The sequence below is a fragment of the Phyllostomus hastatus genome, unplaced genomic scaffold, assembly GCF_019186645.2.
Source record: "Phyllostomus hastatus isolate PE091 unplaced genomic scaffold, TTU_PhHast_1.1 phas_contig_40, whole genome shotgun sequence".
Taxonomy (NCBI): Eukaryota; Metazoa; Chordata; class Mammalia; order Chiroptera; family Phyllostomidae; genus Phyllostomus; species Phyllostomus hastatus.
In genome coordinates this window covers 90,285,733-90,300,212 of record NW_025333872.1, presented here as the reverse complement: position 1 = coordinate 90,300,212, position 14,480 = coordinate 90,285,733, and the positions used below count along the sequence as shown (strand labels likewise).

At 39.4% G+C, this 14,480-nt stretch overlaps 1 protein-coding gene across 10 annotated transcripts in view; it reads left to right on the top strand.

The window, feature by feature from the left end:
* The window catches only part of SYNE1 (spectrin repeat containing nuclear envelope protein 1), a 410,287-nt gene that overhangs the window by 116,705 nt on the left and 279,102 nt on the right, over nt 1-14,480 (top strand). For all 10 annotated transcript variants that reach the window (XM_045842725.1, XM_045842724.1, XM_045842726.1 and 7 more), the window contains 3 exons: nt 6,561-6,673; nt 7,220-7,388; nt 13,724-13,820. In XM_045842725.1, coding sequence (XP_045698681.1) covers nt 6,561-6,673; nt 7,220-7,388; nt 13,724-13,820 — 379 coding nt within the window. The remainder of the gene's footprint in view (nt 1-6,560; nt 6,674-7,219; nt 7,389-13,723; nt 13,821-14,480) is intronic.

Below are 14,480 nucleotides of genomic sequence, written 5' to 3'. Positions count from 1 at the left end.
TTAAACTTACAGGTATATGGAAACATTCTCTGGAAAACAAGGCATACCTCTATCATCTTTTCTGTTTTTCAGATCCCTAATGCTCAGGTGTCTAGAAAAAGAACAATAATCTTAGCTTACACTTGAGAATGTAGCCATGTTTCAGTCCTAAGTACTTCATTTTGCTAAGCACTTGACATTCAGGATACGAAATAATATTATTCTCACTTTACAGATAAGTAAACTTTAGGCAAAGAAAGGTTATGTGCCTCGCCCAAGGTCACACAGTTGATATTTCAGGTGGTTTTAAGCACTAAGCTTAAAATGTGCCCACAAAACTACTGCATATAATCCATGGAGAGTGATTAAATGTTAGTTTTTTTTAGTAGTATTGCTTTGCCAAAGTAAGGCTTTCAGTCTTAAGGAATCATGAGAATAGTCATCAGACTCTAACTGTCCTTACTGCGGTTATCAACCCTGCCTAGATCACTTTCCTTCCTCTCCTGAAGATTTTATTCCCTGGATGACAGCCCGAGCCATTATTTTTAATAACTTCAGTAACCTGTAGATGATGTTTCCTGTACCCTGATCGAATTTCTCAGTTTCCTGACCTCCTCCCTCTGAGTGATCCTGTCCCGTACCCTATCCCAGCCACTCGCTGCATAGGCAGTCATCACCAGGAACTGAAACCCCTCCACAGTCCCCTTCTCAAGCATCTGACTGCCCAACCAAAGCTGCCCTGATCCCGAGTCTTCCTTTCCTCTGTGCTCTGTCATCCATTCATCTGCTATTTTACTGCCTTTCATCCTCTTCATGCCATCACTTAGTTCTCTCTGTTCTCTGTTGAAATTCAAGGCTCAATCATTCAAATCACCCCTCCCTGTGTGTACAACACACCCACCCTCATTGCCTTGTCCAGGTCTCCCTTTGCCCTACTCTCCAGGTAAAGCCCAACGCCAGTTAAAGCCCACTCTCTGCCTAGTTTCTGCCCCCACGGGTGCAGCTGGCGGTGGCTGGAGAAAAACACACCCCCAGGCATGATGACTAAGCCAAGTGGGCCCTTAATGCTGCCCGGCGCGCCAAAGGCATTTCCTGACTCCGTTCCCTCTCCATTCCTGGGTATTCCATTCCAAGGTATTTCATACCTTGTCTCCTCAAGGCTTCCACACCTCCTCCCCAACCCTACTCTTAGCTGATGACAGGGCTTCCTATTTCTCCGGGAAAATAGAAGCAATCAAAAAAGAACTTCCGCAAGCTCCCACGACCGGAGCATCCCACCTACGTGCATCTGTGCTCCAATACTCCGTCTTCACTTCTGTTACTATGGGTGGACCATCTGTGCACCGAGCGAAGGCCAGCCCCACCACACGTGCACTGCATCCCATCCTCCCTCTCTCCTCCAAAGGACGATGCCGGTAGTTCCCTCCTTCTTAATTTTTCTCTCTCTTTGCTATTTCCTCCCCACATAGAGTATGCTGCTAGTTCTCTCACCTTACATAAGTCTCTTTCTTCTTTTTTTATTTTTTTAAAGATTTTATTTATTTATTTTTAGAGAGGGAATGGAGGGAGAAAGAGAGAGAGAGAAACATCAATGTGTGGTTGCTGGGGGTCATGGCCTGCAACCCAGGCATGTGCCCTGACTGGGAATCGAACCTGCGACACTTTGGTTCGCAGCCCGCACTCAATCCACTGAGCTACGCCAGCCAGGGCTATAAGTCTCTTTCTTATAACTATACTTTCCCCACAACTACTATCCATTTTTCCTCTTTCCTTTTACAACAGCAAAACTCTTGGTAAGAGTCACCTATGCTTTCATTTTGGTTTCAGAACACTCTTGCCCAGTCCTTCCTAGAGCCCGTTCCAGCCAAGTTTTCTTTAGCAATGCTGTTTTCCCATCGCAAGGAGGGGGTCTCCTTGACCCTCACGCAAGGGCCTCATCTTACCTCCTTTATCAGAATGATCTCCCACAGTTATCCCTTTACGACACACTCTCTTCCTTTAGTTTCCTAGTTTTCTTTCTCCTTGGGCTCTGCCTTTCTAGTATTTCCACAAATATTTAGTATGTGCCAAGCAGTATTCTAGGCATTTGTGATATGCCCATAAGCAAAATTATGTAACTTAAGTTCTAGTGGGAGGAGGAAGATAAGAAATATTAAGCATAACAAGTAAATGTTAGATTAGACGCTTAAATGACAGGAAGTATTCAGTGGCGTTGCATTTTTAAGTAGGGTAGTCAGTGAAACCTCAGTGAGAAGATGACATCAACAGGCAAGCATGTTTCTACCTCCAGGCCTTTGCCCTGGCCCTCTGGGCAATGTTCCAGAGAACATTCTGGAATGTTCTCTCCCCTTGACTTCAAACATTCTGCCACTGATATTCCCATGATGTGCCTCTTTGCCTCCTTTGGGCCTTTATGGAAAGGTCACCTTTTAGTCAACACTTTCTTGGCCACCTCTTTGAAACTACAACTTCCTTTCCCCCTTTATCTCAATCTTAACTGCTATCTTCAGTTAGTTATCTTATTGATTGCTAGATTTCCTACACTGTAATTCCATAAGGACAAGATCATTGTTTGTTTGTTTTTTCTCTCTTGTATCCCCAGCTCCTAAAAATGCTTTTTAGAAATATCCAGGCTTTCAAATGTCTAATTGGGTCAATATTGCTCATTCATATTTTCTCAGAATTTTTCCATTTGGCTAAGTTTTCAAGATTATTATCATAAATTGCTCAAAATATTCTGTTTTATTTTGGTGTACTCTTTTCTGTGCCTACAGGTAAGCCTCTATTTTTGCCCCATATTGTTTCTTTGCACTTTGCCACTCTCCTTCATAGCACTTTTGGCATTGTTGATTTTCTCTTTCATTGTTGATTTTTCTAATCTGACCTTTGGCATTCTTGGTTTCATCTGTGCCCATCCCCTTTCTTGCCAGAGAAACGATATTATCACTTTTTTCACAGTGTCACCCTGGCTCCAGTGAGAGAGTCGATGGGTTAAGGATAGAGGGTAGGAGCCAATGAGCCAGTTTCCATGACCCAGGTGGAGTCGCTACAACCAGGGGGATAGCTGTAGAGACGGTGAGAAACGCTCGGGTTCTGAATGCATTTCGAGATCAGAGCAAAGAGAATTTTCAGCGTCAGATACTGATTGTGACGGAAGGGGGGCCAGATATGACATTATGATTTTTGGACTGAGCAACTGGAAAATGGAGTTTTCATCAAGTAAGATGGAGAAACTATGAGGCCAGTTTGGGAGAAAAGATCAAAAGCTCGATTTGGGGCATGGTGAGCATGAGACTTTTTCTCCTTTACGTGGATACACAGAATGGGTGGTCGGAGAAAAGAAGCAGGAGCTCACAACGGGGTGTAGACTGCAGATAAATATTCAGAATCATTGGCGTATAGAGGGGCGGTTAATGCTCTGAGACTGGAGAACTTAAATAAGGAAATACAGACAGAAAGGGATCAAGAACTTAGCCCTGAGGGAATCTGACATTAAGAGATCAAAGAGTAGAGGAGGAACCAGCCAAAGCACGCGAGGAGCTGCCAGTGAGGAGGGCAGGAATCCAGCCGCTGTGTCACCTTCATCGCCAAAGGGAGCGGTGTATCAAGGAAGGGGTATTTTCTGTAGAATCGCCACAGCTAGCCTTTTAAAATACAGTTCAGTTCAGTTCACCCCTTGGTGCAAAACTCCCACTGGTTTCTGTCTACTAAAAAAAACACCAAAAGTTCCTATAAAGACCCATGAGGCCCACAGATCTGCAGTCCTTTCCCTCCTGTTCCCACCGTCAGCCCTGAGCTGCTGTCCCAATTGTCCCCTTTGTTCTCAGTCTGCGGAGAGGTGTGCTGGTCACTCCCCCGGCCTTGGGGATTTGTCCGTTTCTCCCTGTAGTTCTGTAGCTTTTTGTTTCATGGTTTTTTTTGAGGCTCACCAGATGTATTCAAGTTGCGAATGAATCTATTTTCTAGCATATTGAAAGTGTCATCATTAGGCAGTTAATGACTTTTAAAGATCTCTGAAATGAAATCTACTTTGTCTGATTTTAATATACCTAGACCAGCTTCCTTTCATTCATATTTTCCTAGCATAGTGTTTTTCCATGCTATTAATTTTAACCTACCGTGTTCTCACTGTTTAGGCTATGTCTTGAAGGAGCAGATGAATTTGTTTTATTTGGTCCTATTTTATTTGTTCGTCTGATGTGACAATCTGTGCCTTTTAACTAGTGATTTTATATTCTATTTACATTTATTTATAATTACTGATGTACATGAGTTTGTTTCTACCATCTGATTCCTTGCTTTCTATTTGCCCTACTTTATTTCCTACCTTCTTGCTGTTTTTCAACTTGATTGAAGAATATTTGTTTGTTCATTTACTTGCTTGTTTGTCTTATTCCATGTTCTTCCTCTGCTGGTTTGAGAGTTATAAACTGCGGTTGCACTATGTGATCACCCTTGAAGTTATGCCATAGATCCTAAACAACTTTGAAAATTAATATCTTGACCTCCTTTTAATCAGTGTAAGGAATTAAGAACACTTTGCCAAGATGGTTTTCTTCTTAATTTACAAGCTGTTGTTGTCAAGTGTTAAATTATTTAGATTTTTGTGAGACTATAAGTTTGTTGTGTCTGCTTGTTCTCACTCATGGAGGCTTGTTTCTTGTGTTTGGAGACCTTTGCTTTCCCCCTTCTCTATTTGCATTTGCTACCAACACCAGCACCTTGGAGGGTTCTGGCTAAATATGGGAATCTCAGGTTCAGTGCTCTCACCCCGTTCAAGTTCTAAGACAAAACCTCCAGCAGCAAAGGCACAGATATTTGTTTGGTACGATCAGCTTTTTCCATTTGTTTTTGCTCACGGGTCTGTGATCCAGCTCAGGGTCATGTTTTACTGAGAGTAGGGGCCCTGAAGATGTCCCTCCCTTGCTGTGAACTCACCAGTGAATTAATGTCACATGCTGTGCTCAGCGCCTGGCTGTCTTAGAGTGCGGCAGCCTCTCAGAAAACCCAGCGACATCACGCCAGCTGTAGTTCTTTTGTCATATGTTTGAAAATATTGTGGTTTCATTCCATATCTTGTCGAGATGTTTTCAATGAACTAGACACTCAAAACTACAGCAGGGGAAACTCTTAGGAGGTAACTGCCCCTTCGGGTGTTCCAGTGGAGTCACAGACATGGTCACACACACCGCACCAGAGCTGGATATGGTGGTGGCTCTATGTTTGCCCTGAAGTCACTTAGGGGAATCTCAGCCAAGATCATTCCCCATAGAAATGTGTCTGGATAATGGAAGGAGGTAAATAGTGAATTAAATACTTAGTTAATAGCTGCTCTAGGACAGTCCTCTGCCCTCTGGATCAGCCCAGTTGCACACGCTGCTCTGTGTCTGGGCAAGAGTGACTTGTGAGTGTCTGGGCAGGTACCTGCAGATAGATTCAAGGCAGGCCAAAACACAGTCGTGGCAGAATACATCAGGACAGAAGTAGTTTGCCCCTGGCTTCTTCTACAGTGTCAGAACCAATGTCTCTCCCACAAAAAAATTAATTTCACTCATGTGAACAAACGCATATAACTTCAACATTTTCATTTAGAACATGACAGCCTTTCGTTTTTCCCCTTCCAGCAAGTGGTTCTCATGTGGCTTTAGGCTCTTCTTGGCTTCCAGTTTCCCCAATTAATTCACTACATCCTGGTGTGAGAAAAGCAATATTAATTTAGATGTATCATTCTGACAAACTATTGAGCATTTTGTCCTGCTATCAAGACATGAACTAAGCTCTAGAAATTATGGCATGAAGGTTTCACCTCTGTCTTTCTTTGAAATTGGCTGAGAATTGTGAAATTCATGTAAGTCTTTATATAAATAAGTCTGTTGATGGTGAAAAACTCAGAAAACAAATCAAGGGCGATTCAAATTAATCTACATAAATTATTCAAATGATAGAGGTCTCTTATGGAGTTCTATATAGTCTGCAAAGAATATTTATGAACATAACTCATGATATCTATGGGAAATGCCCTGTGTTTATTTGACATCTTCTAACCAGAAGGGTATTTTCATAATATATTGTAATATAATTGACTGACTGTAGATGGCAAGCAGATATCACTTTATGACAGCTTGCATGCATTCAAAATAAAATAACATAGAGTCTAATAGGTTTTTTTTTTTACCATGAAAGGGTTAAATTAGTTATGCTTAGTTTTAAGCTTTTAAAAGCCAACCTATCTAAAATTCAAGGAAGGAAACACCCCCCAATCACTGTGGCAATTATGACACTTTCCTCAGGACCATGTACCTTTAAAATGATTGAATGCATTGCCGTGCAAGGGGCATGTGTGTCTAACGATGCCATCACGACCAGACGCAGCTGTAGCCCGGGCCTTACAGGCAGGCACCAGGCTCCCGTGGCAGGGGAGAGCTGGCGATAGGCACCACGCGGCATGTGGATTGTGGCAGCAGCAGCAGCAAATTGTTGAATACGTTGAGTCATCGGTACAGGCTGAAAATTATGCTTCTAAGCCTCCTGTGAACATGTTGCCTCATTTTTTTTTATTTTTTTTAAAAACTGTATCTTAGGATCTGCTTCAAAACACAGATGCCCACAAAAGAGCCTTCCATGAAATCTACCGGACCAGGTCTGTCAACGGGATTCCAGTGCCCCCCGACCAGCTGGAAGACATGGCTGAGAGGTGAGAGAGGTCTTCACCGAAGCCTCTTGTGAAAATGCTCGGTGAATGCTTTTTCCATTTCTTTTTTTTTTTCATGAATTTGTTTTTGGGTTTTTTTTTTTTTTACAGAAATGCTTACATGTGGTACAATAAAATTGGGTTTCCGTAACATGTCCTTAAGAATGCCAACGTTCAATATGTTATTAATGTAAAAGGGTAAACCTGATTATAATCAAAGCCTGGGAATCACGGGAATGGTTTTTTCAGAGGCTGTATTTTTATTCAGGGCTGTGAACATTATGTAATATTGCAAGAACAGTTTAGAAAAGAAACAGACGAGCGCTGTGCTGGCAAGGGAAAGAACTAAATCAAAGACTTCAATCAATCATGACTTACCTTTCACCCCAGAGCCGGGAGAAGTATCAGAACTCCAAATAGCAACCGACCAGCCTGAGTTTGGAAGACCTTGTGCCTGCATTCTGTTTAACGCTGACTGTAGCATGTTAAGTGAGCACCGTTCTGTTACCAGTAGTTACATTCTGTGAATTCTTGGTGTTTCCTTTCTAGGTTTCATTTTGTTTCTTCCACGTCAGAACTGCATTTAATGAAAATGGAATTTCTAGAGTTAAAGTACCGTCTGCTCTCACTGCTGGTCCTCGCGGAGTCAAAGCTGAAGTCTTGGATCATCAAGTACGGGAGGAGGGAGACAGTGGAGCTGCTTCTGAAAAACTACATTGTAAGTCTCTCTGCTGCTTTGATGGGAAAATCAAAGGACCCATGGATTTAGCCTTGAATTCCTACCAGTTTATGTGATACTGTTTATTGAGTCATGAATTTAGCCATGAAAGGTACCGGTGTGTTAAATGGGTTCAGTATAAGTTTGTGAGCTGTAGATAATAATCTGACATATAGATGGGTAGTCTTCAGAAATATGAAAGGTTTTGCTGCATTAATCATATTGAACCATTGTGACGGACTGTACTGCTTCAAAGAGAAAAGTTTTTGCATTGCACAGCCACAGCTCTGACTGTGAGCTCACCACTGAAACAGAGTAAAATACTTAAGATTATTTTCGTGTCTTCTAAAATCCGATCTTTGAGAACAATTCTCAATTATTCCAAATCAATATTTTACATTAGATCCAACGTGTCTTTTTTATGGTTATTCCCTAAGCATTTTTGCGTCATGTGTACCCTGAGGAAAAGTAAAATTTTGTCTGTAAATATCTGTACCAATTTAATTTTTAAAGATTATCTAATATTTCGGGCTATCAGTACAGATAACTCTATATCTACACAGTATAGTATCCCTGTATTCATCAAGGAATTAGGTTGTTCTGTTACTAGCAGTTTCCATTTATAGACAGAGAATTGCAATGATTAAAGGCACCTTATTTCCCTGAAACATGAACCCCCACAAATATATTAGCAATACAAATTTTCTCACAAAAGAGTGTTAACAGGACATCTCAGTTCTGTATTGTTCCACTTATGTTTAATCACAAATTCTAAGTGATAACTTGATAAATTGAAAATATAGGCCTGTTTTTAACCTAACTAGTCACAGTGACACTGTGCTTGGTGTGACTGACACCTGTTGAAACCATGGCTTCACTGAGGAAGCGCCCCAGAGCCATCATATATATTGCTTCATTTTAGTTTCATTTTCTAAGTGATAAATGAACAGCATGCATTTGAGGGGAAAAGTTTAACACATTTTTAGTTAAATCTTTCTCTCTCTTTTTTTAAAGATTTAATTTATTTATTTTTAGAGAGGGAAGGGAAGGAGAAGGGGAGAGAGAGAGAGAGAGAAACATCAATGTGCAGTTGCTGGGGGCTGTGGCCTGCAACCCAGGCATGTGCCCTGACTGGGAATCGAACCTGAGACACTTTGGTTCGGAGCCCGCACTCAATCCACTGAGCTATGCCAGCCAGGGCTAAGTCTTTCTCTTGATTTAATACAGTTGTTGCAGAAATAATTGTCTAAAAAATTGAAATCTGTTATATGTTCCCTTATTCATTTTTTAATTATTTTGGAAAGTAATGAAAAATCCAAATTTTTTTAAGTTTAAGAAATTACAGTAGACTTTTAAATACAACAGATATGCATTTATATTTATGGGTTTAGTCATATCAAAGGATGCACTCCGAGCTCAGTCGGTAATTACTCAGGATCCAACTTTGTTCCAGCTGTTTAAGGATGGCCAATCAGGCTGAAATGCCCAATGAGAATGTTGCAACAGGTTAATGTTCCGACTCAAGGATGTTAGCATTTCTCAGAGCTTCTCGAATAACGGATTTGTGAGTGGAGAGTTGTTACACAAGATTTAAAAAAACAAACAAACAAAAAAGCAGTACTTTTAGCCTACTGCATAAAGTAAAGAGAAGTTCACCAAAGTGCTCATTTTAAACTGCTTCCTAAGTCACAGTTATTTATAAAATTGCTGTATACTCTACAAACAGCGGGTTTCCATGAACAGGGCCTACTATTCTTATCTCCTCGTGAAAAATACCTACTTAGCACCCATACTTCTTTTCCGAAGAAGGTTTTAAGGTGTTTTTTAATAGCCTGAATGATTCTGGAAGGTAACTGGTCGCGTGCTACGTGTTTTGCATGGGCGGTTCTCGCTCCCCGAGGCAGCCCGGTGGGCGGGGCATTTCCCGTGCTTTCGCGGAGGAAACCAGGCTGAGTGCGCAGACTCCCGCTGGCACAGTTGGTACGGAGTGGGATCCGGAATTGAATCCACCTCTTTCCCACGCAGAAGCCCTTGTGATTAAGCACTAAACTTCACCATCTAACGAAATTGGCTGTGAAAAAAAGAGTTTTTTCCAACTTATGAGACCAAGTCATTAAAATGATCGCTTGTAGCTCAGAGAACTAAAGGATTGTAACTCACATGAATACTAGTTCCATTTAAGGCTGATCCTTATGGACAATGTTTTACCCTTTCATACAGGAGCTTGATAGTTCCTGTTGTTTCTGTTCCACGCAGCATGGGTTTGGGGCAGCGTGAGGTCAAGTGGGGGAGGTTATGGGAACTTGCCCACCAGTCACATAGAAATGTGTTGAATCAGGGCTTAGCTACTTACTACCCACGTGACTTTATAAAATACGTAAATTCTAGGAGACTCACTTTTCCCCAAATTTGTAATAATAATGATAATAATAGAACACATACAAACTTAAAAATAATAGAATAATAAGAATTTTCTAAGGGACAGAGACTGAAACAGCATTTTCTTTCTACCCGATACCCCATAGATTCTCTCATCCTTCTGGAGTTTGTGGGAAAATCACACTCTTTAAAACACACCATTTCAAAGAGTGTGAAGACTTTCACATGAAATTATACATATCAGGTTTTTAAATGCAATTCTTTTCTTGGTTCTTAAAACAAATTATTGTAATGAGCCATATGCTGCTACATTATCTAATAGCCAAAGTAAGATTCAGGATATAAAATTTTCATAGTTATCTTTGCCTTAGTCTGAATTCTCAATTCAGTCTTTTTTAAAATTTTATTTTTCAATTACCTTTGATATTCAATATTATTTTATATTAGTTTCAGGTGTGCAGCAGAGTGGCTAGACAATCATGTGCTTCACAGAGTGGTCTCCCCGATATTTGTTTCAAGCACCTAGCTGGAACCATGCATGGTTATTACAATGCTATTGACTGTGTTCCCCATGCTGAACTTTACTTCCCCATGACTGTTTTGTAGCTACCAATCTGTGCTTCTCCATCCCCTCACCTTTTTCACCCAGGCTTCCAACCTTTCTCCCCTCTGGCAAACATCATTTTCTATGAGTCTGTTCCTGTTTTCTTTGTTCATTTATTTTGTTCTTTAGCTTCCACCTATGTTCACTGCAGCATTATTTACAATAGTCAAGATATGGAAGAAACCCAAGTGCCCATGCATAGACAAGTGAATGAAAAGGTGGTGGTGGTACACACATACAACGGAATATTACTTGGCCATAAAAAAGAATGAACTCACCATTTGCTACAGCATGGATGAATGTAGAGGATATTTTACTAAGTGAAATAAGTCAGATGGAGAAAGACCAATACCATACGATGTCACTTCCTAAAGAACAAAATAAATGAACAAACAAAACAGAAACAGACTCAATTCAATCATACTCATCTAAAAAAAGATATATATTTTTTAAAGGTTGGGAAATTAGAGAGTGTGCTTTTTCTTCTTGTACAAGGTGCTTGGGTATGCTGCTGATAAGTACTTAGGAAGTTCTCGGAAAATATTTCACAAACGCTTATTGATTGATTTAGGCCACATGCTGCTTATAAGAGGTTACGTCTTTTAATGGAGATCATTGGAGATCAGAAGATGATTGGTTTCGTTCTTACGGTCAGAACTGATCTTGACATGACTATGTTGGATAACACAGTCTTCACTTTTATTATGGAATAAATAGAGTAGAATTTCATTCTTTTACATAGAAGAGCTCTTGGAATTGTAGACTGTGACTACAACAAAAGTAATGTCAACATGTATTGTTTGTAATTGTTTTAGTAGTGTACATGGGCAATCCTGATGAAACCATTCCTCAAAGCTGTTTCTGAAATCTTAAATAATCTGGTTTGTCTCCCTTTAAGTGAAATAGATGAGTTCTTTATTTATTATATATATACTTATCTTGTGAAAGTGGAAATACAGTCTAAGACTTTGAATTTACTGGTACAGAGAGGTACCTTAGTTTTTAAAAATGTCTATTAACTCACACTGTTTATTGGTTCAATCTGATATCCAAGTGTAAACCTTATTTTGAAAGAAATGAACTAACGCTGTCACTATTATTTTATTTTATTTTTTAACATAAAAATAATGTGTGGTTGTCTCTTGCACACTGCCCACTTGGGGACCTGGCCCACAACCCAGGCACGTGACCTGACCAAGAATTGAACCAGCGACCCTTTGGTTCACAAGCCAGCACTCAGTCCACTGAGCCACACCAGCCAGGGCCTCTCACCTTTGTATTCTTTGAGAGACTGTGTGTGGGGAGCTCACAGTAAAACGGGAATTTAGGAGTCTTCCTGCTAAAGTGATTCTAATAGACAAAATAATTCATGTTACTAAGTGGATTTACTCAATATGCCGAAAACAGGACCAAAATAAATCGAACAATTAAAATGAAAATAACAAAGAAGTTATCATTCTTTAAAAATTACTTGTTTAGGTTCCCCACGGGAAAGTTCAAAAATACTTTAATGAATACTTTATGAATACTTTAATATAAACAATACTTATGCCCTGGCTGGTGTAGCTCAGTGGATTGAGCTCGGGCTGCAAACCAGGCATCACAGGTTCGATTCCCAGTCAGGGCACATGCCTGGGTTGCAGGCCATGACCCCCAGCAACCACACATTGATGTTTCTCTCTCTCTCTTTCTACTTCTCTTCCCTCTCTAAAAATAAATAAATAAATAAATAAAATATTAAAAAAAACCCAACATTTATAATATTCTTAAAAATCCCCTTTCCAGTCTTGGACCAAAAATAAAACTGAAAATAAACTGTTTTCTCTTCTTCACTTATATTTCATTTGTAAACTACTCTAGCAAAAGCATAATTGAGAGTTTCTGTCCAGTAGAGGCACAATTCTCACTTCTTTGACACTCGGAACAATTATTTTACCACTAGCTTCTTGAAATTTGTGCCAAAACTCAAGACCGTTTTTTAAATTTTGCCAGATATATTTACCTTTTCAATTTCCTACAATGTCTTGAACATGAGGTATAATTTGCCACTCTTAATCAAATCATGACTTGCTTGTTTGGTTGAATCACTCAAAATTTAAATTACAGTAAATTACTCACTCCCCAACTGGGGAGCAGAAAGAGGTTAAAGGAGGAGCACATAAGGCTACACAATGAATTAACCAGGCTATAATAGACTTATTTTATTCTCACAGAAAAATAATGAAGCCTATTAGTATTCATCTTGGAACCCCTCATTCCCGGAAATTCACGGCTGTCTCTCTTAACTCTTTGCCTGAAGCATAGTTAATATATAAGTAAATGCTTTATACATATAAAATGATAGGAAATGTGTCATATATGTAATTTTTAAATGTATTGAACTGTAATAAATGTTTATAATAAATTCAAGGGACGTCTGTGAAATTGCTATGTGAGTAATTTATCTGCACACAAGCATTTTGCATCTCCGTGTTTAGCATCCATCAGCCTACTATTGAGGACTTCAGCTGGCTTCTGAAGGCTAATTTTGCGTTTTATAATAACGAGACATCAAGTGTTTAGTGAGTTGATAATAAGAATTATATTATTAAAAGAAGTTAAAGAGCTTTTGGTGGTATGCTGTTACCAATAATTACATAAATTTTCTGCTTTAGAGAAGTAGGAATAATCTTTGAAACAAGAGTTACTTCCTATTTGTTGGAGTTAGGATTTCTTGTGTATTCTCAATGTTATAGTATCCATTTGCTGATGATGAGTCTATTACACATGTCATTTACATACTGATATAGATATGACTCATCTGTAATTTTTATCCTAAGAAATAGAAATTGGAGACCATAGATAACATGAGTGGAATGTGTGATTATTTTATCTTTTCCTACTTGTAAACATTTTTATACTTACTTCTTATTTTAAGGAAACTGTGCAATGTGCCATTTATTTATAAATCTGAAGTTTTTTAGAACCATCATTCAGCAGAATCACTATTCAAAGAACCACAGAATTTCCCTGCTAAAACCCAGTGGGATATTTGATAATGTTCTTCTGAATTCAGTGCTTTCCAAATGCTAGCCGCAGGTTGTCTGCAGAAACTTCTAAAAACAAACCCTTGGGGAGAGAAGAAATGGAATATTTTCTCAACGTAGGGGTGAGTTAGAATTCAAAGCGTGGCAAGAATTTATGTTCTCGGAATAATGAAGTCATTTATGGCAGTGGAATTAATTTGACAATTTTGGGAAGAGCGAGGTCGGTAAATTTGAGCAGCATATTTACATACGGAAGAAAGCTGACTTGGGCATTTCTGCCGGAGCCAGGATTTGCTACCTTCTAATCACCCCCCCAACTTTTCTAGTCTTTCATAGAGAACAGCAAGTTCTTCGAACAATACGAAGTGACGTACCAGATCTTGAAACAGACCGCCGAGATGTACGTCAAAGCTGATGGGTCAGGTAAGACTCACAACAGGACTTGTTTCAGTGCTGAACACGGTAAAATTTAGAACCGACGAATTTCTGTAAGACCAAATCATTTTTCTTTCTCCGTGGGACCATACCAGTGGCCTGGAGAGCTCAGGTGGATTCGGTCCCACAGACCTTGAGTCGTGTCCAGCCTGCAGAGAGACGCCAGATTCAACTTTCACTTTCTAAATTGCAATGTTCTAACCTATTTTCAATCTTGAGGGTGAAAGGCAAAACAATGGACTAACTTGAATATTTAATAAACTAAATGAAAACTTAAATTTGCGCAAAGACCTAAGTTGTGAAATATGCTTGTTTCAATTTGTAAATGTCTGTCATATTTGCTGGAAATGAACTATTTTGTGATTGCTACTGTATGTGTGTGTGTGTGCATCTATTTGAGTGCATGTGAAATGTGAACAAATATATATGTCATTTATTGCATCTTACTTATCAGGAATTTTGAATATGTTATCATCTTTAATCTTTATGAATACCTGTGGATAAGATATAACATATTCTCAGCAGCAACTGAGTGAAGTTCTAACATTGCACCTGTTAAATTTTTAATCTGAAGAATTACAAATGCACACCAGTGTGATAGAGCCTAGAAAAAAGATAACGGCGGATTTGAAATATAAAATAAAGATT